Source organism: Macaca fascicularis, chromosome 11 (assembly GCF_037993035.2).
Source record: "Macaca fascicularis isolate 582-1 chromosome 11, T2T-MFA8v1.1".
Taxonomy (NCBI): Eukaryota; Metazoa; Chordata; class Mammalia; order Primates; family Cercopithecidae; genus Macaca; species Macaca fascicularis.
In genome coordinates, this window is record NC_088385.1 from 112,162,328 (window position 1) to 112,187,823 (window position 25,496).

The 25,496-nt window shown below is 45.4% G+C and overlaps 1 protein-coding gene across 14 annotated transcripts in view; it reads right to left on the minus strand.

The window, feature by feature from the left end:
• Positions 1–25,496, minus strand: part of APPL2 (adaptor protein, phosphotyrosine interacting with PH domain and leucine zipper 2) — a 62,288-nt gene that overhangs the window by 29,027 nt on the left and 7,765 nt on the right. For 6 of the 14 annotated variants that reach the window (XR_012420563.1, XR_012420562.1, XM_074007666.1 and 3 more), the window contains 7 exons: positions 14,425–14,484; positions 13,832–13,903; positions 8,005–8,092; positions 4,951–4,992; positions 4,756–4,814; positions 3,819–3,965; positions 481–563 (listed from right to left, as the gene is read on the minus strand). Coding sequence is in view for 8 of the 14 variants with exons in the window: in XM_074007666.1 (XP_073863767.1) it covers positions 481–563; positions 3,819–3,965; positions 4,756–4,814; positions 4,951–4,992; positions 8,005–8,092; positions 13,832–13,903; positions 14,425–14,484 (551 nt within the window). In the remaining 6 variants the exon portion in view is untranslated. Of the gene's footprint in view, positions 1–480; positions 564–3,818; positions 3,966–4,755; positions 4,815–4,950; positions 4,993–8,004; positions 8,093–10,629; positions 10,899–13,831; positions 13,904–14,424; positions 14,485–25,496 lie in introns of those variants that run through there. The other 8 variants (XM_065524741.1, XM_074007665.1, XM_045365835.2 and 5 more) reach the window with 4 other exon arrangements.

Below are 25,496 nucleotides of genomic sequence, written 5' to 3' on the forward strand. Positions count from 1 at the left end.
GGTAAGTGTGGCAGTTACTCAGCTACCGAAGAGAGTGACGTTGTATTTCTTAAAATACGCACATGCAGTTTTAAAAATTAATTCCAAAAAGGCTCTATCCCTCCTTTGTCTATTATAAATTAATGCGCTGGTCAGAGTTTCCTGAACAGTGACAGCACTTCCACCTGCTACTCCCACGTACTCTCAAAGAAAGCCAAGAGCTCTTCTAAAACCACAGCAAAGCTAAGCTGGACTCCCAGGCATGTAACATGTGAAACTCCAACATTCACAACAAGAGATCCGGAGAAAACTCCGCCAGGGTGCCCCAGGTATTTATGAATATTGGCAGCTAAGGTGAGGGCACTGTTACTGAGCATTTCTGGGGTGGACAGAGGCTCTGTGCGACCCTCCACAGTTAGAACCCTCCCCCGACCTCCCAGAGATGTCAGAGCAGCAGGAAAGGCAAGGGGCACACAAGAGCCGGCCGGAGTGCAGCATTACCTTTGAACCATGTCTGCAACGGAGGATAAAAAGCTGTCCATATGCTTGGAAAACATCTCTGCTCCCTTCTTAAAAAAGTTAATCTGAAAGATATAAAATATTCTGAAAATCATCCAGGGAAGTGATCACTGAACTCACTGAAGGTGAGACAGGCAGTGTGAGGGCAGCCATCACAGCCGGCTGGCCCGCCTCGCACGCGGCACTGGCAGCATCTCTACTGAGTCTACACCTGAACACTATGCACTTTGAAACTGAAACCACGGTTGCTGGCTTTGGGTGCCCAGGGAAGGGATTCCTTACTTCCTGTGACTCCTGTCTAATATTCACTTCCCAGAAAGTCTGGGTCCCCTGACAAACCCTGGAGGGCAGGGGTACGGGAGAGGGAAGAAGAACATCTCTGCGTATTAGTGGCGTCTGCATCATCCCACCCTGAGCAGCTCCAGTTTCCATTCTTCTACAGCCATGACTTTTACAAATCTGCCCATTAGGTAGGAACTGCTCCATTTTCTATGTCTGCTGGTTGAGAGGTAACAGTAACAGGTGCAAGCCTAGATGATAGAAAAGAGAGAAAACGTTCCGTGTGAGCAAGGGTATTCTCTCACACATTAACCCAGCTCATCTGTCTGACCTGGAAGCCTCTCTTTCCTGGCATGGCGGGCACCAGCATCGACCTCTGACCCTGAAGAGGCTAGCAGGTATTCTCAGCATAGTTCTGACGGCTTTGCATCGACTCCCCAGACACCCTGGGAAAGCATGTATTCTAATGTACTTAGTTATCACAGGTTAAAAACGGATGACTGTGGTCATCCTAACCAGGTGATACATGCACGGGGCTCTTCTGGCCCCATGATCTTTGAATCATACAGAGATCACCACTGGAAATGCCATTTGGAACCCCTGAAATGTTAAATATCAAAATGAATATTAATCATTTAATATCATTAATCGGTTAAATCAGCACTCTGCATTTCCAATGGCACGATGTCGTGGTGGCCTCTCTCCCCTTCCCCTCCCTGAACTGCTTTGGCATTTAGACTCCTAGGCCATGTCTTAGCTCCTCTACTATTCTGCAAGCTCCTTAGAGCAGGGGCTCACATAATCCCTAAGGAAAGTGGGCGAATGGATGAACGGAAGGCCAGGTAAGACGCCGGCTCTACAGCCACATCACGGCCTGTCCCATCAGAATGGCACTGGAGGTCACTGTTCTGTTCTCAAAAACCTGCGCACCGATTAGAGAGCCTCAGTTTGCAGGCATGAGGACCCAACATGACTTCAAGGGCTGGAGCAGGCAGGAATGGAGTCCCCACACCTCCACAAAGGTGGGTGGTGCCGAGAAGCCTGGTGAGTCTCCACCACATGTGCCTTCGTGAGCAGCAGGAAGTGCTATGTTCACAGAACCACAGATGCCGGGGCTCAATAAACCCTGATTGCCAAGGTCGGATGAGGCAGGAGGAGAGCTAATGCTTCTGAATCATCCAGAAGATGACCCCACAGTGCCAGGCGACAAACTTGTCTAGGAGAAGGAGCTATTGTTTTCATCTGCATTTTAAAATAATCCATAGGGAAAGGGCCTGCTTGGTCTTGTGCCTTGATATCTGGATATGAAAAACAAAAGATGCCATTCTCAGCTCTCAACAATGATGCTCCTGCCACTCAATAATGGTGGTGTGCTCTGCTGTTCCCCCAGGACTGGGGCTACATGTGTGCTACGGTACCCACAGCTCCTCTTCTCCCTCTGTGGCCAGAGCACTCACTTAGAGAATCCAGGCAGGGAGCAGTGAGGTAGTCCTTGGCCATGAACAAGAATGAAACCAGCTGGTGTCAAGCTTGTCCTGTAGGCCTTGCAGGACACCCTCTTATCAAGCAAGTTCTACAGCACTGACCGCTCAGGACTGGAGCTGCTCATCCTTCTGAGACGCTAGATCTGAGACCCTTCCTGACCCTAGGGCTCTGACTGAGCAAGGTTACGGTCCCGGGGGATGGCGTCAATCCAGGAGGGGTTAACTAAAGAGAACAAAGAGAGCCCTGGCATTCTCTAACATGGCGAGGCCATCTGCTAGCTGCGATACGGCCTGCAGGGGAGAGGAGGGCAACAGTATGAGTTACTGCACACCTGTGTGCACAAGTGCCCACCATAAGCACCTGGACAGCTCCCAAGATCTGCTGAAGACTGACGCCCACAGCTGGGTGGTGCTACTTCACTCAGATGACACAGAAAGACTCTATCGCTCTATTTAAATATCACTTCCAAACGCATAGGCTGACTCTAGTGAACTCACCATTCAACAATCTAACAACTAGACTAAAAAGGAAGACAACTGAGCTTGGGTATTTTCCGAACCCCTTTCCCATTTGCCCTGAGGGTACTGTGCTGGCAGTGAGCGGCACTTTTTTTCTCTGAACAGGAAATGGGTTAAAGCTCTTCTCTCATTCCCCTTTTTGTTGAATGACACTGACGTGAGGTTTTTGTTTTTTAATATACGTGCCTTAAAAATGTATTATAGAAGTATTAGATGTTCATATATCAGGTATTTTTAAGTTGGTGACTTTCTTAACAACATTTTGCTTCCTCACATCCCCTTCTGTTCCTAGACTGTCAGCTGAGAGAAGATTCCTGGGTGCCTTTCTCACGGGCCAAAGGATGGCTCTGGAGACAAGGCAAGTGAGGCAAATGCAGGACGGGGTGGAAAGTGAGGGGCTGGTGCCATCAGCCTCACACTCACACTCACTCTTGTCCCTGCCGCACTGGTGCCCCTGTAGTCAAGTCCCCATCCTTAGAGTACAGCCTCTCAAGATAAATATTCAGTCAGCCATTAAATAGGAGGATAGAAACCCAATGAATACAGAAGACCTCATAAAGCACTGGCAACGTCTCCCCATGCCCAGATGTTTAGGTGCTGGGGATCACCTAGGAGAGGTGCCGCCTGAGAAGCCAGCAGACGGGGGCCTTACTACAGAGCAGCAAGGAGTGCCAGGAGTCCTGGGTGACAGGTGAGCTATCCCAACCCCGGCGGCAGCTGCTTCTAGGAGAGCTGCACCCAGCTGGCTTTCATTTGGATTAGAAAAAAAGGCCACATAGGCTCCTTCCCAAGAGAGGCTTGGGACCCAGGCCTCATTTCCCGAATATATGGCCTAACTCGAGGCCAGTGCATGTCCAGTTGAAGATGACCCAGCTCAACTGGAAGCTGTCCCAGTGCTGAATCCCACAAAGTTGCCAGGGAGATTGTGCATTTATATTTCTTTCTATGATGGATGATGCTTCAGTTTCTCCTAAGTGCTCTCTCAGCAGAACGCCACAGCTGGCTTAGGTTTCAGCCCTCAGGAAGGGACTCCCCTACCTGTCCGTGGGCAAATCCTATCATGGGCTCCATCATGGCCATCCGCTTTCTGTACTGCAGCGCGTTGAGGGCACAGTAGTACTGAAGGGAGGAGAGGTGCTGCTTCCGCCGGGCTGCGGCCACCTCTTTTCCAACTTCAGTCTTCACCTGGTGAAAAGGTGAAAGGAAAACTTCAAGTTGTCTACTGTACATGACAATTCTGTAAAAGCGTACTCTTCAAAACGTGTGTGTTTAGGCATTATAACCTTTTTTGTGACAAATAACCATTTTTGTGACAAATATAATAAAACACCGATAAGGCTGCACCTCAACTTTCTAAAAAATCCAAATTAAAAATATGCAAGAAACAGCATCTCAGTGCTCTGAGGCCGCAGTGAGGTGAAGCCAGTATTCTCCCGGAACAGTGCAACGTCAGTCCTGCAGTCCTTCAGGATAACAATATGGCAGCACGTACTGAAGAAGGCCACAGACATTCTAGTTCACTCATGAGAATGTATGCCAAGGAAATAATTTAGCCCAAGGAAATCATGTAACAGAAGTAAAAAGTTATATGCATGAAAGTAGTCAATATTATCCAGAGTAGCGAAGGTCCTGGAAAGCATGGGTTAAAGAATCAGAGTCAACGCCTGGGGCAAGGAGTTCACGTGACCTGGGTGATAAATGAGTCAGACGAGGCAGCAAGCTGAAGTTAAAACCCCTGTGTGATCACAATCTTACAATGGCTCTAAGCTGGTGTTTAATAAACCAGTTTGAAAAGACAGAATAGAGAAGTGGAGGCCTACTCATGAGATTAGGAATGAATAATTTTAAAAGTCCATGTATATTTAAAAAAAAAAAAAAAGACACTTGTGAATTTTTATGCCATAAATTCACAAGAGGAAGGCGTGAAAGGCCTTTATGTAAATGGAGTGAAAAACGACATGTAAAGTGCTCTTACCTTCTCATTCTCCTTTTTCTTAGGCAGCCTGCTGTATTTGGCCATTGAGAGGTCATGCTCTAAAAATAAACAGACATCTGAGCACCCAGGAGGGTCAGGGTCGAAAGGGAAGAACATTCATTGGGGGTCTCCTCCCCGCCACAGGAAGCCCACACACCCACACACCCACACACCAGGAATGGAGAAGGTGCCTACCATGGCTAGCGAGTCCAAATAGATCCTTTAAAGTGCTTACTTCTGAAAAGGAGAAAAGGGACCGTCTTAGAGCAATGAAAAATAAAACATGCCTACCCAGAGCTCTGCACTTTCCCCCCAAAATAAGAGAATATGCGTGCAAGAGAAGCCCCTGCACCCTCAGTCCCCAGCTCTCACAGGCCTGGCCCAGAGGCTGGGAGCTGGGCTCACTGGAACATATGGGCTTCAACCATGCCCCACACCCAGTGACGCTCACGGCCCGAGCAGTCCTGAATCTCCACATAGTGCTCAGGGTCTGTGAGGGAGAGCGCACGCCGGGGAGGTGGGCTGGACAGTGCGGTGGACAGGTACTTTTCATGGAGACCTGGAGTATAAACTTAAGTTCTGATGCCTCAGCCCCCAAATAAGAGTGTCTTAATATGTCTTTCTACAGCCAGAACCCAGAAGCTTCCTGTGTTGCCATTTTAATATCAGACTTACTGGAGTCACCACTGGCCAAAGGAATATGGGGTGCTTGTATTAATGAAAAATGTGACACAATCTAGCATACTGTACTTGCGACAAGCCAACACCAATAACTATTACTGCAAGTGAGTGCCACGCCCACCATGCACAGAGATGGCTGAACCAAGCCCAAGACCAAAAATCCAAAAAGATCATTGAGAGCAGTGACTGTCCAAGGTTAGAAACTTAAAAACACAACAATCGATACCTAAAAGAAAGTGACACTTTCTACAATTCTGAAACAATCCATTTTCATTTTATCAAACAAAGCCAAGCCATTCACATCTATATTGGTTATACTGGTTTTCAATTTGCCTCCAAACTGCCTCCAGCTTTTCAATTCTCTTCGCATCATTCATTCTCTGTCGGTATCAGGCTGCTTTCTGCCCTCTCCCGCTTGCATTTTTTTCTCTCTCCCATCTTTTACTTCTCGTTGGAGTCAAGTTTTAGGTTTCTTTACTTATCAATGTTAAGTAGTTTCCTTAATATCTCTTGTGTTCTCTTCATTCAGATTACGTACTTGTGCTGGTGAGTAAATAAAGGCTGAGAAATGTAAGCTAAACCACCACTGTCTAGGCAGATGGTGGGAGCAGAGGGGAGGTCAGATTCTAATTTGGTCTGATGTTGACTCAGGTATGACCTGGGGCCAAATACTTCAAAGGGATGTCCTGGTGGCATCAGAAAAGGATGTTTAACTTTTTTCAAGATACTAAGAAGACTCCTTCTTACTAATGAGCAGTTTTATTCCACTTAAAAAAATCACCATCCTGGGCAAATACTACTCATCCACATTTGGGGTCACTCTGCATTAGCAGAGGCCACTGTCATTAATGCTGCTGGGCACTCTCAATTCTAGTTCTGCCTCCCACAAGCAAACCTGAAAGACATAAATCTGACAACACAGGTCTTAGGAGATGATTATCTTCTTTCAAACAGACTTGGAGTTTGTTTTTCAAATGACATCGCGCTCACTTCTAATGATTTTATTTAGAGAAAACTCTTCAAAAAAAATGCTAAGGCATTCAGTGAGAACTGAATAATTAGCAGATGACTGCAGCAAGCATGTTTTAGCTTCCTATGCAATGATAGATGAGCAACACTAAAAAGCACTAAAATTCCTGCTTTGTTTAATCAAGGTTTCCCTTTATGCAAGCAAATGGATATATTACTTGTTATTTTTTATTCATTGAGTTTTAGTGCTGACAAACTGATCTTAAGTAGAGTTTATGCCAGTTCTATCATTGTTCCTTAGCCTCAAGTGACATGAACACAGGGGATCTCAAAGCAAGCGGGGAGAAGCTTCACCTTTTTTTTTTTTTTTTTTTTTTGAGGTGGAGTCTCGCTCTGTCGCCCGGGCTAGAGTGCAGTGGCGCAATCTCGGCTCATTGCAACCTCTGCCTCCCAGGTTCAGGCCATTCTCCTGCCTCAGTCTCCCAAGTAGCTGGGACTATAGGCACGTGCTACCACGCCCGGCTAATTTTTTGTATTTTTAATAGAGACGGGGTTTCACCGTGTTAGCCAGAATGGTCTTGATTTCCTGACCTCGTGATCCGCCCGCCTCAGCCTCCCAGAGTGCTGGGATAACAGGCGTGAGCCACCACGCCCGGCCGATCTTCACCTTTAAGACTTGTCTTTATATTTACTGCAACCTTTCTCCGCCTCTAACCCTGCTGCAAAGGAAGTTCAAGGTGATATATTTTTAAAGAGTAAGTACTATACTGAACAGATGTTTTAGCATTCTAGTTTAGGCTTTTTGGGAGCCAGCGACTTGTTTATATCAGTGTTCTAGAAAATGTAATTCTTAAACTCTAAGTAATAAATACTTTCAATGAAGAGAGAATAGGACTAGAAAATGTGGAGTCCCTTTTCTAACATCAGCTAAGTTTTTTCAAGATTATTCATTATTTTTTACGTGCATTTTGTGACTACCCTGATTTCTAAGAAATATAAAATTGTCCTAATGCTTTATTTTAACTGAAGAACCAAAATTAGTCCAAAAGGACAACTACGTTTTCTTACTCTCAGATTCCCTTACTCACTAACTGGGAGTTCCGTAAGAGCAGCACCAGAGTCTAGCACAAGGAAAGCAAGGTTCCTATCCCGTCTTCCCCTCTTCAAGCCCTCACCTTCCATTCCAAAGCATTCACGGTTCCCCCAAGAACAGCATGACTTCACAAATGTCCCCTAACCTGGAACACGACCTTAATGTCATTTTTCAAAACCCAGCTCAGAGATCACCTTCTCTAGGAGGCCTTCCCTAGCACGCCTTTGTGTGTGCTGTTTCTACACCTGTGCATCTCTGTCCTGCTGCCCTCATCGCATGACATCGCAACCATCTGTTTCCACACCTGTCTTCTCGTTGGCCTGTGACCTCCTTTAGGTGAGCCAGGAACATAGTGGGAAGTCAGTAAAAGTTCGCTAAATTGAACTGCTCAAAAAGAAAGGCATTTCTCAGCGATCCACACATTTAAAGAAAGTAATGCAGTAAGAATTATTAAGTGCATTACATAATATTTTGAAGGTAACTGGCATTGAACTCAGCTACTTTACCTGTGAGATCCTTTTCTCGGAATTGTATAATAGGTAGAACCATTGTGTCTGCCAACTGTTTAGCCAGCTCTGTATGGAGAACATTAAGCTGAAAGAAAGAGAATGGTATTCAAGTAAATTAAATACATTATTATTATTGACATAGTCTCATTTCACCAAGGAATCACACTGAACACTTCCGTGTGGTCACACAGCTCAAACTTCCTTAGCAAACAAGTACCCTTCACAAAGCAGTAAATGATATTGGCCTAGAAGCATGAACAATGAAATGCAAGGTTCTGACTGACCAGGGCACCAATGAAGCTTGCTAACAGAGTGTCTGGGCCCATCGTTACCCTGTTCACCGGGTGGACTCTGCTTCTTCTGTGTTCCCACTCTGGGCCCCACCCCACTGGAGAATCGGAGTGCCTGGATGTGCCTGCAGAGAACACAGCCAGCTGTCAGGGCTGGTCATGGCTCAGGACCTCGCCAGGCTGCTCGGCTCTCTCGCTCTCCAGGGAGGCTGAAGCCACGCCTGAAAGGCCTGCTGGAAACCTGCTCGCCTGAAAACCATGGCCAGCTATGGGCCTGGAAGTGACTTTGGAGAAAGAATATTCCCTACCAGCCGGGCACGGCAGCTCACGCCTGTAATCCCAGCACTTTGGGAGGCCGAGGCGGGGGGATCACGAGGTCAGGAGATCGAGACCATCCTGGCTAGCACAGTAAAACCCTGTCTCTACTAAAAATACAAAAAATTAGCTGGCGTGGTGGTGGGCGCCTGTAGTCCCAGCTAGGCGGGAGGCTGAGGCAGGAGAGTGGTGTGAACCCGGGAGGTCAAGCTTGCAGTGAGCCGAGATCACACCACTGCACTCCAGCCCAGGCGACAGACTGAGACTCCATCTAAAAAAAAAAAAAAAAAATCTGCCAGATTTCAGACGTATAGTCTAGAAAAGGGCCTTTCTGAGAATAAGATGACTGCATTAGGATGTGATGCTCCTCACCAGATGATTTTAACAGCTCTTGACTCTTTTTCCCCTTCTACTTCAAGAACTCAGTAAATTCTAACTTTGTAAATTATCTAGGAGAAATAAAAATCATCCCTATCAGTGCATCTTTGAGTACTTTTTTGTATGCCAGCTTTATATGCTCAATACTAAGGAGTTCTCACCCATTCTGTGAGTTAGGTATTATTTATCATCACCACTTTACAGACATGCAAATAGCTCTCCAAATCCAGAGGGCAAATAAATAGCCTAGGGGGCTTTTAATCTGGGGCTGCTGGGATCTAACATTCGTTTACTTTCCACTACCTAGCCTGGGATACAGAATGTGTCCTTTATGCTCACATGTTTGGGAATCTGGACGTCAACAATGAATACAGTGGAAGGGATTTTCTCACTAGACCACAGACTTCCAGATATTTTGGGATTCCTGCTGGGTGACTAAGGGGAAATCACCCAGCAATCATTTTTGGATTCAACATGTGGCAAAGTTTCCGTTAGCAGTGCTGGCAGGCATGCATATGCATCAACCTGCTGCACATGCATCTCCCAACAGATCTGGTCCTTCGAGGCTGTGGCTTCCGAGGCCACTCTTATAAGCTTAAAGACCTGCCTAAGGTCATCCATTTGCCAGGCCAGGAAGCTGCTAACACTTTCCCTATCGCTCAACCAAGTCAAAGCATGACAGCTATATTTTGGGGGTAACACGGGAAGACAGCCATGCCAGTAATTGCGTTCAGAACAGAATGTGCTGACTACTTTTCCAGAATAACTTCTATAAGAAAGCTATTGTGTTTCATTAACAGTTAACAGGCTCTGTGGTGGACGCTTTGATAGACATTATTTAATTCAATCAATATCACGGCCCAATTAAGTGGGCCTTTCTGATGCCATATAAGATGGAGAAACCAGACTCAGAAAGATTAAGCGGCTTTCCAATGGTTATGCACTTCAGAAATGGTACATTTCCCAGCCACTCATTTCCTCCCCAAGAATGAAGGGGGTTATGTCATCAGCTTTTAACGTGGGGCTTTTGAGATGTGAGTTGTACAGGATAATCACTACTGACTAGAGCACCTTCACTGAGGAGAACGGAGGGGACACGCACCACCTCTCACCAATTTAGCATCGCCATATAGAAAATGGGGACAACAGCATCTCCCTTGCATGGCTAAGACATGTGAGGACAAGACAGTGACATGAACAGGACATACTCAGAGCAGTGTGCCTGGCACATGTGCTCGGTCTTCAATCAGTGGACTCTAATGACAATGACATCCTGTCTCAGGTGCACTCATAGCAAGTGGTCTAGAAACTCTGCTTTTAGGGAAATCACCATGCATGGAAATCTCTGTGTGACTTATAACATGGAAGATCTCATTCTAATGCATTCTATTAGATATAAGCCACATAAATCTCTAGTTTTTGTTGAACTCTCCTTTAATTTCTGAGTCAAATAACTTGCCTTAAAATTTTTTCAGCCTGGTTTAGGCCCAGGTAGAGAAAACAGCCCCAAAAGTTACTCTCCTCTTCCCAGATCTAGGCCCCACCTGGGCTAACTGCTTTCACTCTCTGAGTCTTTACATCAAAAGGTTTGTTTGGAAACTCCTTGCAGAGCTAACCTTCTAGGGCGCCATGATACTACCTGTAGCAACCACACTTCTGGTCGGGCGCGGTGGCTCACATCTGTAACCCCAGCACTTTGGGAGGCTGAGGCGGGCAGATCACCTGAGGTCAGGAGTTCAAGATGAGCCTGACCAATATGGAGAAACCCCATCTCTACTAAAAATACAAAACTAGCTGGGCGTGGTGGTGCACGCCTGTAATCCCAGCTGCTTGGGAAGGCTGAGGCAGGAGAGTCGCTTGAACCCGGGAGGCAGAGGTTGCGGTGAGCCAAGATCGTGCCATTGCACTCCAGCCTGGGCAACAAGAGCAAAACTCTGTCTTAAAAAATAAAAAAATAAAAACCACACTTCCATCCTTTGGGAACTATTCACTCCCTACTAAAACAATCATCATTCCTGCCCATGACAATGTGGTTCTCAGTAAATATTTTAAACTGGAAATCTTGCTTCTGGGGTTTCAACAACTAACAGCATTTCCTTAGCAGCTCTCTTCTCAAGGACACATGTGACTTCGGGGTGCAGTCCATTGCTTCCCGCCCTGGCTTATCTTTCCACTGTTAATCAAGAAACACTCTTCTCCCACCTTCCAAAAATCACTTTTGCTCCTCTATAATTACATCTTCTATGTACTTTTTATCCATTTCAACACATTTGAGAGCGAGCCACGGCAGTGCATGTGAGCTCATGATATAATAAAAAATATGTATTTGGTCTTTGCCCCCAGTTCTTGGCACAGAGCTCTTAAAACCCTTGTAATTTCCTGAGCAATAGGGGTGCTAGGAACCTATTTTGTTATAATATTTGGTCTTTGACCCCAGTTTCTGACACACAGCTCCTAATCCTTTGGAATTTCCTGGGTGATGAGAGTGTCTTTTGTTCTGATGAGGCAACTCCTGGTGGCCTCCAGGATAGGGGCTGGTCACCAGAAACACCAAACCATGATTACAAGCTTGGAGCTTTCAGCCCCACCCCGTCTTCTAGGAACGGGAGAGAGCCAGAGGTTGATCACATCTATGTGATGAAGCTGCCAATAAAAATGCCTGAACTGCAGGCTTTGCAGAGCTTCCAGGTCGCTAAATACCTGGCAGTGTCCAGAAGGGTGACGTCTCCAGAGAGGGCATGGAAGTTCCACGCCGCCTCCCCTGTACCTTGCCCTATGTATCACTTCATCTGGCTGTTCATCTGTGTCCTCTGTAATATCCTTTAAAATAAACTGGTAAATTTAAGTGTTTCCCTGATTTGTGAGTCATTCTAGCAAATAATCAAAGCCCGGGGGGACGTTGCAGGAACCTCCAGTTTATAGCTGGTTTGTCAGAAGTACCAGAGGCCTGGACTTGCAATTGGCATCTGAAGTGTGGGGGAGGGGGTAGTCTGGTGGGATCATGCCCTTAACTTGTGGGATCTGAGGCTATCTCCAGGTAGATATGTCAGAATTGAGTTAAACTGTAGGACAGTCAGCTAGTGTCACAGAATTGCTTGATGTGGGGAAAACCCACACTTTTTGGTGACCGAAGTGTGCTGAGTGCTAAAAGTATAGAAAGAGAATAAGTTTGTCTTTTTCCTACTGTTTAGTAGGGTAGAGGACAACGTCCAATAAAAACCATATGACGTGTTCACTTTTATATCCCCAGTGCCTGGATCAGCATCTGCTAAATAGGAGGTCATCAATAAATGTTTGTTGAATAAATAATGGCTTGTTGAACTGGTTTGTTGAATAAATGAAAATGCAATCAGTACAGTTTTATATGAATGTTAGTTTCTCACTTTGTAAACTGAAGACGGTATCTACTGCAGATCAATAACTGGTCAATTAAATGGCATCTGCACATTCCTTTATATTTATTTATTTTTTTTTTTGAGACGGAGTCTCGCTCTGTCGCCCGGGCTGGAGTGCAGTGGCCGGATCTCAGCTCACTGCAAGCTCCGCCTCCCAGGTTCACGCCATTCTCCTGCCTCAGCCTCCCGAGTAGCTGGGACTACAGGCGCCCGCCACCTTGCCCAGCTAGTTTTTTGTATTTTTTTTTTAGTAGAGACAGGGTTTCACCGTGTTAGCCAGGATGGTCTCGATCTCCTGACCTCATGATCCGCCCGTCTCGGCCTCCCAAAGTGCTGGGATTACAGGCTTGAGCCACCGCGCCCGGCCTATATTTATTCTTTATCATGATTTTCTGAGTATTCGAAACTCCTTAAAAGATGGAACTATTTATATCTACCTAATTTTGCAGAGTTCTGTCCAGCACTAGTAGCATCTGAGTTCTTATGTTTTTTACAATTAGAATTTATGCACTTTTCCTATAATACCTGGTTTTTGTTTTTTTTTTTTACAAATATTCCAAATGTACTGTACAATATAGCTATAAGAACAGTTGTATTAAACCCTTTGTAGTAAGCTAGGCATGATGGCCCATGTCTGTAACCCCAGCACTTTGGGAGGCTTAGACAGGAGGATCCTTTGAGGCCACAGTTCGAGGCCAGCCTGGGCAATAAAGCAAAAGGCCATCTCTACAAAATTAAAAAAATAATTAAAAACCCATAAAAATAAACTCTTTGTAGTGGGTTGAACTGTGCCCCTCCCCTAAAAGATATGACCACCCAGAATATGTGAATATTTGAAAAAAAGAGTCTTTGCAGATGTAATGAAGGATCCGGAAATGAGATCATCCTGGACTGTCACTAAATCCAATGCCAAGTGTCTATATAAGAAGAGAAGACATGGAAGAGGAAAAACATGAGGGGTAGGGGGGATGTAAAGCCAGACTGGAGTGATGCTGCCACAGCCAAGGAACACCTGGAGCCACCAAAAGATGCATGAGGATTCTCCCCGGAGCCAATGGAGGGAGTGTGGTCCTGCTAGCACCTTGACTTCAACCTTCTGGCCTCCAGCACACTGGGAGGGGATAAAGTTCTGTTGTTTGAAGCTACCTATTCATGGTAATTTGTTATGGTAATCTGAGAAACTAATATACTCTCCTTTGGAAACTGAATTCTCAGAAATCTTTCTTTTGGTCTATTCTTCATATATATTGCAGCCTTTCCCCTCAAACCAGAAACAAATGTAATAGTGTGCAACCTCTTCTATGAAAGGAGCCTTGGAAGATCAACAAGTTGAGATACCTTCTCAGATATTTAAGTAGATATTTAAAAATGGAAAGTGGGCCAAAATAACAACAAAACAAAGTTCAAGAAAGAATCAAATACAAATTTTCTATGTTGCTATCTTACCTCATCCACCACTTTGGAAAAATAGTGGAGTGTTGAAATTACTTCTTCATCACCTTTGCCAAGAGCAAAGTTCTAAGACCAAAGAATAAAGGAGCAGGTGTTAAGTGAGTGCCAGGGAATTCAGCACGAAGCATCACCTGCAGAACACTACCCTCCACACCGACGTCCTCTCTTCTCCAAGAGCACGTCCTGTCAGAAGTGTCTACCTGAAGAGGGAGTCACAGCTATCCCCCTTCGTCCCGCCCCCAGGGTGCACTCATCTGACCCTCCCTGGCCATTCCTTTCTGCCAAACATATTGTTTTTACTTTGAGTGTTTATTTCCTGGAATTGCTAATGTTGATTCACTTGTAGTCCCTTGAAGATTCGGAACCCTCAATGGCAGTTAATTACTTCTAGAGGCTAATTAGAATACCTCATAAACACTGTGGGATAATCACTGGTTTCAATACACCAATGGAAGGGAAAGAAAAGACAAAAAAACTATGAAGAAAATGAAACAAATAATTTAAGTCTCTAAGGATGCCTCTGGATAGTTCCACTTAAGAAAGTCCTGAACACAGCAGCATCATAGGCCACATAAACACCAAGTTACCTGTTTTTCATATGCCAGCAGTTGCTTAGAAAGCTGTTGTGTGGCCAGACACATCTCATTCTGTGGAGAGAAGAGGAAAAGCAAGTAAGATTAGTCTAATGTATACAAAGTCACGAAAAATGCCATCTCCGAGAATCCCTTAAAAAGTAATATTGGCTGGGTCCAGTGGTGCACACCTACAATCCTAGTACTTTGGGAGATTGAGGCAGGAAGACCACTTGAGATCAGGAGTTTGAGACCAGACTAGGCAACACAGTAAAACTCCATCTCTGCAAAATAAAAAAAAAAATTAATTATCCAGGCAGGATGGCATGCACCTGTAGTCCCAGCTACTCAAGAGGCTGAGGCAGGAAGACCCCTTAAGCCCAGGAGGTTGAGGCTGCAGTAACCCATCATTGTGCCACTGTATTCTAGCCTGGGTGATAGAGTGAGATCTTGTCTCCAAAAAAAAAAAAAAATTACAAAAGAAAAAAAAAATCCCTTTCCAGCAGATGTAGCTAAAAAAAAAGAAAAAAGAAAGAATATGTGTGTGCCTGTCAAATAATAAAATGTTTTGTTCAGACATTCGGAAAACAAGATCAAAACAAATCAAAAGGTTAAAGTTTGCTATTTTATTTTTTAACCCTTTACAAATGACTGCTCCTTTTGGTCATTCAGTCCATAAAGAAATGTAGTGAGCAATTATAATGTGCTGGACATTCAACAAGGGCACAGTCCCTGTCCTCATGGGGCTTTTTACGGAAGCAGGCATCAAAAAAATAGTTACAAGTGTGATGAGAACTGCAAAAGAAAAATACTGGCTGTGTTGGGAGGCTCTGACAGACAGTCTCCAGGGAAGAGATGTTTTAAGCAGGCTCCTGAAGACAGACTAGGAGTCAGCCATGGGGACGAGCTTTCTAGGAGGCGCCAACATGTGGAAGAAGTGCACTGCCTGCCTGAATGGCTCTGAAGTGGAGCGCGGCTGGAGCAAGAGCTGTGCGCTTGGAGGCGAGATCAGGCTGGGAGTGAGGCAGTGGGAAGGTGTGCAGGCCCCCGGGGCCCACGCTCACACATACCGGAAGCACAGCGGGGACCGAAGCAACATATGACAAGGTCAGATTCCACCAGGCTTAGAACACTCGCTGGCAATGATGGATGGTAACAGAAGCACAGCTAAATCTACTGTCCCAGAAAACCCAAGGAAGCCCTACTCTTCAAGGGCTGCGATGCCCTAGGAGGCCTGTTTTCTGCCATTTTCACAGGCCCATACTGCTCATTTTCCTCTCCTCTTGTTTTGTTTATTCCTCTAATCTCTGGCTACACCGCGGTTTTCTACCACTATCCTCCTACCGCTGATGTGGGCAACCTAGAAAATTTGTGTTACATTTCTAAAGCTCAGTTAAAGCTTAAGATTCAGGGTTTATTCCTAAGGAGCAGAGCCACTGGGTCTGACGTGGCACAGATGATGGGAGGACACTGGCCTACCTTCTTGGCCTTGGCCTCCACTGGCTATTTCTCCTGGGGTTGTTGTTCCTTTAAGGCTAAGTCCCGAGCTCTGCGGGAGCTTATTTTATTTTTCCCAGTCCTATTTGGCAGAATACAGCAGAGCCAAATCCTACCTTTTTTTGGCCCTCTTTGCGGACGACTGGCCAACCTGTTCCCTGACTTCCTGCTCTGCTCTAAGGAACAGACATTAATAGAATAGGAAATCTGGCTCTTTTCCTCAGAAAAAAGTCAGACAAATACAACAAAAGTGCCTGGCTCTGACATCCTACTGGTGTTCGACCCCTTTCAAAACTAACCAGAAATGTGACTTCTAGCCACATAGTCAAGAATCCAGCAAGCGGACAAAGCCACAAGCACAATGTCCTTCATTGAGACAGGAACGTCCAACAGTTCTTAGCACACAGCAAGCTCTCAGCAAACGTTTGATGAATGAATGAATGAATGAATGAATGAACAAGGTTAGAAGATTCATCTAAATTCCGAGTTTAAAACAATACCTGAAATCATGGGGTGAGGGGAAAAATCCTTCCTAACCATACAAGGAAACATCACAAATGAAACAAAATACGAAGCAACTGGCCAGGGCCTACTACATGTCAACCATCTTTAGCAGTGTTGTTTTGAAGATCAGAGTGCATGGGAACAAAGGTCTTATCTCACTCACTGGGCTGATAATCGGCAATGACTGAAAATCTCGTGCTCCTCCTTCCTGAGTTAGCAGCAGATGGATTCATTCAAGCTACCTTGGCATCTGCCTGAGAGCAGCACCACGTGGAACATGATTTGCAGACCCCCAGAATCATCATAACAGCAGCCGACATTCACAGGGGGCTTAATTCATGCCAGACCCTATGTTAAATGCATTCTATGCACGACCTCATCTAATTCCAATGACCCTGTAAAGCAGGTTCTAATTAACAACTCAATTTTATAGATGAGGAAACTGAAGCGCCGAGAGGTTGCACCACCTGTGCACGGCTACACAGCTGATGAGTGGCAGGGCTGGGATGTGAACCTGGAGCTGTCCGATTCTAAAATCCACACTCCCAAATGCTACTAAGATCCCAAGTTCTGCTACAAGGCAGGAGAGGAGAGGCCTCTGCTTTACACTGGAGCGGGCAAACTTTTTCTGTAAGGAGCCAGAGAGTGAATGTTTTTGGCTTGTGGGTCATATGGTCTTTGCCACAACGATTCAACTCTGCTTTATAGCACAAAAGAAGCCAGAAATAACACGTTAACAAGTAAATGTTGCTTCATACTGATATAACTTTATTTACAAAAATAAGATGCTGGCCCAAGAGCCATGGATTACTGATCCTGCTTTGTCATCAGATGTCTCAAAGACCCATTCTTTTGCCACACCCTCTGCATGAGGCTCTCTTAAGCTACACAGTTCAGATCCCAGGAGCTTCTACTCTTCTAATTCATTCTTTTCTTTATTTTAGTCAACTCTAATATGTCACTTCCCCATATATGCCTCCTTCAGAGACTGGTCAACACATATACCCACCCTCCAGGCCTTCCAAACAAGCACGGACCACGGGCCGCTAGAATTCTTCCTCAGAGCTTAGTGGCAAGTGCTCCGAATGTAATGGAAGGACTTGCCAGGGAACTGCCAGCATCAGGCTGTACCCAAAGCTCAAGGGGAGGGCACATATGTGCCACCCACACAGCCACACAGCTCTACCTCTGCTCAGGCAAGAAGGGGCACAGCGTGCAACACACAACAGCTGCCTTCCAAAACGACTTCGAACAACGAGACTCTCCGGGTCTCTCCTAGAAATACCATTTGAAAATGCTGCGCGTTTTCCTAGTGTGATATTTCAGGCTGCAAGGCCAGCTACGATTCTGTGCAGCCAGTATGAGTTCATCGAAAACCAACATACTTACAACCCAGCCTGCCACCTGCCCTGAACAGAGCACACTGTGTGAAACGTCTTTCAAACGAGATCAACTTGAATCTTACTCATACTTACTCTACTGTACGCAAAGGCTGTAGGAAATGCTTTACCAACATCAGCTAATTAATCCACGCCCTGTGACCTGTGAGGTAAGCCTGCAAAAATATCTCTGCAACAGGACTTGCAAAGCTGGAGCCCGAGTGAGGAGTAAATATTAGCAATAACATCAATAAAGATAGCTGCTAAACCCTGAGTCTGTCCTGAGTACTTGATGTTGCTGTTAAATGTTTTTCATATATCATCACATTTAATCCTCACAGTGCACCATGAAGTAGACACTATTATCATTTCCATTTTGTAAATGAGGAGACTACGCTTCAGAAAGGATAAGTAACTTTCTAAAGCCAGTGACTAGTGACTGGCAGGTAACAACTCAATGCAGGACTCGAAATCAAAAGCCCATATTCTGACTATTACGCTATTCCAATCTAAAGCCCAAAATTGTACCTACTCAATTCTCAGGTGGGCAGGACCTGAAGGGTCCAGAGATACGAAGCTAAGTCCCACACTTTTCTAGGGGTAGAAGAGCGAAAGAGGTGGCCTACAATGGGAATTCTCAATGGAGTTCCATGAGCAGCACTGTTTTGGGCACTCTGGGCCGCTCTGGCTGCCATTTATACTATGCACCGCTTTGTGAGAAGCCTCTAAAGGACACCCTGAGGAGGATTTGCTGACGGCATGTCCCACGCTCAACACAACCTCCCAGGGCTGTTGCCAAGGCAGAAAGTCAAGTGGCTAGCAAGCCCGAAAGGAAAACTGGGCATTTGGCAAAGGAATGTTTATCTTTCTGTGGCACAGAAAGCGAACTAACTGCAGCTGTCACCTGAAACCCCCGGGGGCCTCCGTGCGCAGCAGCATCCATGTGACTATGAACAGAGAGGCTAGAGAGTTGGGTGGAGGAAATCCACATCAATCTATACCAACTACTTGGCTGGAAATGTTGCCTAGAGCTAAGAGGTTCAAAGTCACATTCAGCACCCAGTGTTTGCACCAAGCTGGAGGTCACGGGTCGCACTAGTTCAGGAGCCCTTGAGGCAGGATGCACACAGGGAGGAGTAAGGGGTGTGGCAAGAACGCGTCTGGAGCGTTTCATGCGAGGCAGGCCACAGGGGATGCCTGCTGGACCTGGACTTTATTCCAGGGGCAGTGGGGAAGCACTGAGGAACTCGGGCAGGAGCATGAGAAGCTCAGGCACAGGTGGAAGGAAACCAAGAGTGGTGGTGGTGGGCAGAAAACACTGACGGGGGAGAGAGAACAGATGAGTGGGACTGATCAGGAGGCCACTTGGAGAAGCTGAGATAAACAAGGGTCTGGGCCTGAGGCACACAGTGCAGAGCAGGGCAGGGAGGTGTTCCTGAGGCAGAAACAGCAGGGTGCGGCGAGTGAGGAGGGCGGGGGAGGCAGAGAGAACTGTGCTGCCCACGTGGAAGGCCAGATGGAGAATGGTGCCTTCAGCCAAGGAACTGAGGAGGGGATATGGATTTGGAAATGACAAAAAAGTGCTGTGAGATGTCCTTGCTTTTAGATGGGGCTGTCCCAAATTCAGTCCTTCATTCAACACCTATGAGGCCAGACTGCTACCCACCAAACACTGATTGGGGCCAGACATGGTGTAGGGCACTGGCAACATCTAAGTCCATGAAGGGACCAGGAAACCCCGTTACTATGTCTTACATGCTCTGACCAACAAGTGTATGAGGCATTTGGGCACAGCGGTGAAGGGCAAGGGCACTGCGGCCAGGAAGGGAGAGAAGGAAGGAAGAAAAGGTGTCAGAGAAGCTTTGTCAGGCTTGCAGTCAGTCTCAGAGGCCAGGAAGGACATCTGCCAGGGCAAGGGGTTGATAAAGAAACAGGCAGCAGGAGTGGCACAGCAGAGCGGAAGGTGTGCAAAGGGTCTGGCATGTTCTGGAACAGCCAGAAACAAAATGAGAGGAGCAGGCTGATAGGCAGCTCATGAAGGATTTAGCGTGCCGTGCTGAGGACTTTACGCTTTTCCTTGTGGTTAGAGAGAGCCACGGAGGCGTCTGAAGATGAGGAGGTGACAGGGAGGTTTGAAGTAATCCAGGTGTGGAGAAGAATTAAAGGGGGAGATGTCTTCCTGAGAACTGCAATCGCCCAGGGAAGAGCTAAAGCTAACTGCACAGTGACAACAGGCAAACGCTGTTTTGAATAAAGACCCAGAGTTCGGAAAGTGGCAAGGGCTAGAAAAGGCTTCAGAAATGGCCAGGCAGTTGCTAAAGTGATCTTACCCAGGGAGTGAACAGAGACTCACCAGAGAAGGATTCCAAAGGAATTGTGCAGGACACCAAGACTTCAGGGATACATAGCAACCACCATAGAACCACCAAGAACAAGGGGCAGAGCCCAGGAGGGGGCCAGGAGACAGCCTGTCAGAGGAACCAATGGAAGACAGTCTCAAGGGGGGTGTTGTTAGCAGAATCAGATGCTGCCCACGGGCAGAGTGGAGACAGGCTGTGAGCCAGGCACTAAGCAGCCTCCCATGCAAGGTGAGGCCGAGCCCAGACTGAGGAGGCTTGAGGAACAAATATCAAATGTCTGGCGAGGAGGCAAAGACGGCAGATACTACTGTTCCTTCAAGAAAGGATGAGATGACTAAACTTCTATTTAACCCAAATAACAGTGCCAGTGAATAGTGCCATCGTAACTATTATCATCATAAAACAGAAGACAGTTCTGTTCACACCGAGAGCACTCTCTGAGCAGAGATTGATCTTAGCATTTTACAGGTATTAACACGATTCACTCACAAGAACCTCCGAGGTGGGTATTCTTATGGCCTCTGTTTAGCTGATAAGGAAACTCAGGCAATCAACTGATGGCTTGACCTGCCCAAGGTTACACAGCAAGCGGCTGAGCCAAGACTGGAACTCAGATCTGTGAAGTCCAAGGTCACACACTTAACTCCTGTATCTGAATGAATGATCCTAGCCCAGAATAATCTAAACGCAATAGCTTTTAGATTGCTATCTGAAAGCTACCAATGCCGGCATGAGGGAAAGCTGCAGATCCCACGTGCAGACCAAGTGCAGGACCCAGGTCTATGAAGTCGTTTCCAAGAGCCACTCAGGCCCTCGGCTCCCTCCGACCTTCAGCTACATATGCACCTCCTGTCAGTCTCTGTCAGATAAGCCTCAATGTGACTGGTTTTCAGGGCTGCTAAAACACACTGATTAGAACATTTATGGACAAAAACTAACGAAACCAAGAAAGTTACTCTGTGATACAAAAAGGAACTGGATCCTGCCTCTAACATATTACAAAGCGGTGGGCTGATAAACAGGGGTGGTTCTTCCATAATGACAAGAGGAGCCTCTAAAAGCTTACACTTCTTTGGCCTCTGCTGCCATTAGTGGTGGCTAGCGTGTCAGGAGAGCAAGCATAGTGGTTAAGAGTGAGTGTAGGCTTTGCAGTCAAAGATCTGGGTTTAAAATTCTGGTTCTGCCACTCATCAGCTGTGTGACCTCAGGCAAGCTACTTAGCCTCTCTGAGTCTTAGCTTCCTCATCTGTAAGTACATACTATATAAGACCTCTCCTCTGCTGTGAAAGCTGAGTGCCCAGCCTATCGTGTGGCACTTTTATGTGCCTAAGAAAGGCCACTATTTTCACCACTAAAACACGCAGCTCTGACCCTGATCTGCCTCCCATGTGCTTCTCCTTCCCCATGACAAGCTCACACTCCTGGATGCTCACTACTCTCATTTGGTTTCCCAGTCAGTACATTCACTTGTTTAGCTAGGTATCTATATCATCATTCTAAAGAAAAGTATTTTCTTCTTTATAACACCAAATTATGCATACTTTACTCCTATTCCCTCCCACTGTCTTTACCCTAATTTGAGAAAATACTAGTCCCACCTCCAGTTTAGGCTTTTAAAGATCAGGAGTTTTCAGATCAGCTTTCAGGATCAGTAGCTCTGTGTTCTGAAAGCTTTGGTTAAGAACAACTGCAGACATGTAGCTGTGTTAAATCAAACCTGCTTTGCTGAAGGAACGTGAGAATCTTAATCACGGTTCTCATTTCAAAAAAATTCTATCCCAAATTTACTTTAAAAAAAAAGCAAAAACAAAATAAAAAATCTCATACAGGCTGAGGTTAGCAACTACATAGGTTTGTCATCTGGTGGAAGAGAACGCCAGGTTACGAGGGTTCCCAGGTTTCATGAATACTGCTGGGGACAGCCTTCCTGTCCTGCGGGCCAGGAACACGATTACCCCTGCCCCCACTTTCTCAGTACAACAGCTGAGAGGAGAAGCAAGATGACCTAAATAAATTTCACGGTAAGCCCCTAACAAATCCATTTTAAAAGATTAGAAGATTGTAAACCTCTTTAAACCTCTCTACAGGCTGAGATAAAGAATGAAAATAAATTCCAATGTGTTGAATGCAAAATTTGAGCAGAATTAACTGAATATATATGCATATGTATCCATTTAGATATAACCGAAGTTGTTAACTTATTTAGCCAATAGTTTGAAAAACAGAGTGTTCTAAGTAACCAGGCTCTCCTCTGTTAATGCACTGGAAAGGTATACTGCTTCTTTCATTCAAAGAACCCACAATGGACTATTACCAGACGTGACTCCAGGGACTACTACAAGATGCCCAAAACAGCTTAGAGCCTATAGTTTCATTCTAGAGGTTAAGCCAAACAAAATTTAAAATTTCCCCAAACTAGCCACAATCAGCAAAACTGCTCATAGACGTTTTCCTCTAGATTTTCTTGTTCTTCTTCTTTCTAAAACTAAGGTCTCTGAAGGGCATTCGCAAAATCAGCATCCAGAAATTTACTGTGTAGTCTGATTAAAATATGTTTTATGAACACTTATCATTTATCAGCAGCATACGCCTGCTTTGGAAATATAATGAAAAACTGTATCTTATGGAGAGTCTCTTTTTAAAGACGAAATAATAAAACAGTATCAATCAAATTCAACATGCCTAGGTGTAAAATATTTATGGAATAACGTGCAATGAAACCAAGAAAACATAACTTTAGGCGAAAAAACTTGAATGAAAACTCTGAGAAATACACTATCTTAAAATATATATATGAAAATAGATCAAAAAAGGAATCAGAAAAGATTTCCTTCTTCAATTAAAAACAAAACAAAACCCCTAAGCTTTCAAATAAACCTGAAAAACTAAGTGCCCCTGGCCCAGCCAATCCGAACACAGCCGATCACTGCTTGACTCTGTCTTTGAATCTGGTAGCACTAACCAGACATTGTCACCAGCCACTGCTGCAGGAAACGCTGAGGCAGGAGGAAGGGTTTCTGGCCAGTAGGAGGACCCACGTGATGATCATATGCTGCACATTAAAAGCTGGGTTACAGCCTCTAGTAATGAAAGACCCACTCAATGCTGGCAAAATGTCGTTTTCTGCCTCAAAAGAAAAAAATGCATGAGACAGTGTTTGGATATTCCCGAGTAAATGATTCTGACAGACACCGAAAGGCAGAACAGAGACTCCTCCGAGTGGCAGGGACAAAGTCTCTTATGTCTTGGGGCTTTTAAGCCTTAAATAAGAGACAAATCACTTAGTGATGAAACACAATTGCTGAATAGCAAGCAATTTCAGGTATAAGCCCAGTAAGAACATTCCTGTTTTCTTAAATTTAGAATATTTAGGGAAAAATACAAAAACAAATTAAAAATTGACAGTTTTCATACCTCTAAATTCTGACTGTCTTAACAAAACATAAAATCATAGATGAGCACATAATTCTTTTGGTCATTAAAACTAGTTCTAGCTACTCAGAAGGCTAAGGCAGATCACTCAAGGCCAGGAGTTTGAGACCAGCCTGGACAACATAGTAAGACCCTATCTCTACCAAAAATTAAAAAGAAAAAAAATTAGCTGGGTGTGGTGGTGTGCACCTGCAGTCCTAGCTACTTAGGAGGCTGAGGCAGGAGGATTACTTGAGCCCAGGAGTTGGAGGCTACAGTGAGCTATAACCATGCCACTGTACTCCATCCTAGGTGATGGAGTAAGACCCTGTCTCTGAAAATTAAAAATTAAAAAAAAGAAACTAGTTCTTTTTTTAATATTTACAAAAATTTTGTGTAGAGACAGGGCCTCACTATATCAACTAGGCTGGTCTCGAACTCCTGGCCTCAAGCAATCCTCCTATCTTGGCCTCCCAAGTGCTGGGATTACAGGCCAGCCCAAACCTAGTTCTAATTAATAAGTTACACTTATACATTACTGCATAGTTTGCCTGTCTATATCTCCAGCCCTGTACTCTGGATCCGAACTTTCAACAAGATCTCTTTACCCACTATGATGTCCCATGGACTCCTCAAAATCAGTGTTTCCACAGAGAATTACAGTTGGGCATCCCCGTAACAGTTATGCACCCATAGGCACGCACACACACTCACACGCACCCTGCTCCTCTTCCTGTCTTCTCCCATCTATTCACCCTGCCGTTCCAGATGAATACCTGAACATCATTCTTGATTCATCCTTTACCACCTGGCCCCTTCACGCCCAATCAATCACCAAGCCGCCTCCTAAATACCTCTCAAGTACAGCTGCTTCTTTCCACGTCTACTGCCACCTCTCCTATGCTTAGGAGTGAAGAGTCTCAGCTTGGCTCCAGCTGATTTGCTCTGCCATGAATTAAATGGGTGCACCTGGACAAGTTTCTCACTATTAGCATCCTTAAGTCTCCCGACCAATACCATAGGCATAGTAACAATAACAATACCCACCTCAGAGTTGTTAGGGGAATGTAAATAAAGTAATCAACATAAAAGCCCCTAGAACTTCCTGGATGCTATTGAGTATTCACGAAATCTCAACCCTCACAATCATCCTCCTGTTGGGTGCCCAGCACAACCCCACTAGGTTAGGTGGCCCTCCTCTCCTGGCCCTTCTAAGGCTCTCTGACGATTGCTTTGTCTGCCTCCCAACCCAACTATCAGCTCCCCGATGGCAAGGACTGAGTCTTATTCTCATATGATGGGAAATGACTAATAAAACAATGAGCAGGCCGGGCGCGGTGGCTCAAGCCTGTAATCCCAGCACTTTGGGAGGCCGAGATGGGCGGATCACAACGTCAGGAGATCGAGACCATCCTGGCTAACACGGTGAAACCCCGTCTCTACTAAAAAATACAAAAAACTAACCGGGCGCGGTGGTGGGCGCCTGTAGTCCCAGCTACATGGGAGGCTGAGGCAGGAGAATGGCGTAAACCCCAGAGGCGGAGCTTGCAGTGAGCTGAGATCCGGCCACTGCACTCCAGCCTGGGCGGCAGAGCGAGACTCTGTCTCAAAAAATAATAATAATAAATAAATAAATAAATAAACAATGAGCAGTAATACGAGTGGTGGAGCTATGTAATAAACAAGAAATGACTATATATGATTAGTAAGAGCTATATACTGCTGAATGTGGTATAGGTGAAGTATCCTGCATCTGAAATGCTTGGGACCAGAAGGATTTAGGATTTTTTCAGATTTTGAAGTATTTGCTGTATCAGTCGAGCATCCCAAATCCAAAACTCCAAAATGCTCCAATGAGCGTTTCGTTTGTGTGTTACAGATTTTGCAGCATTTCGGATTTTGGATTTTCAAATTTGGGATGCCCAACCTACATTCC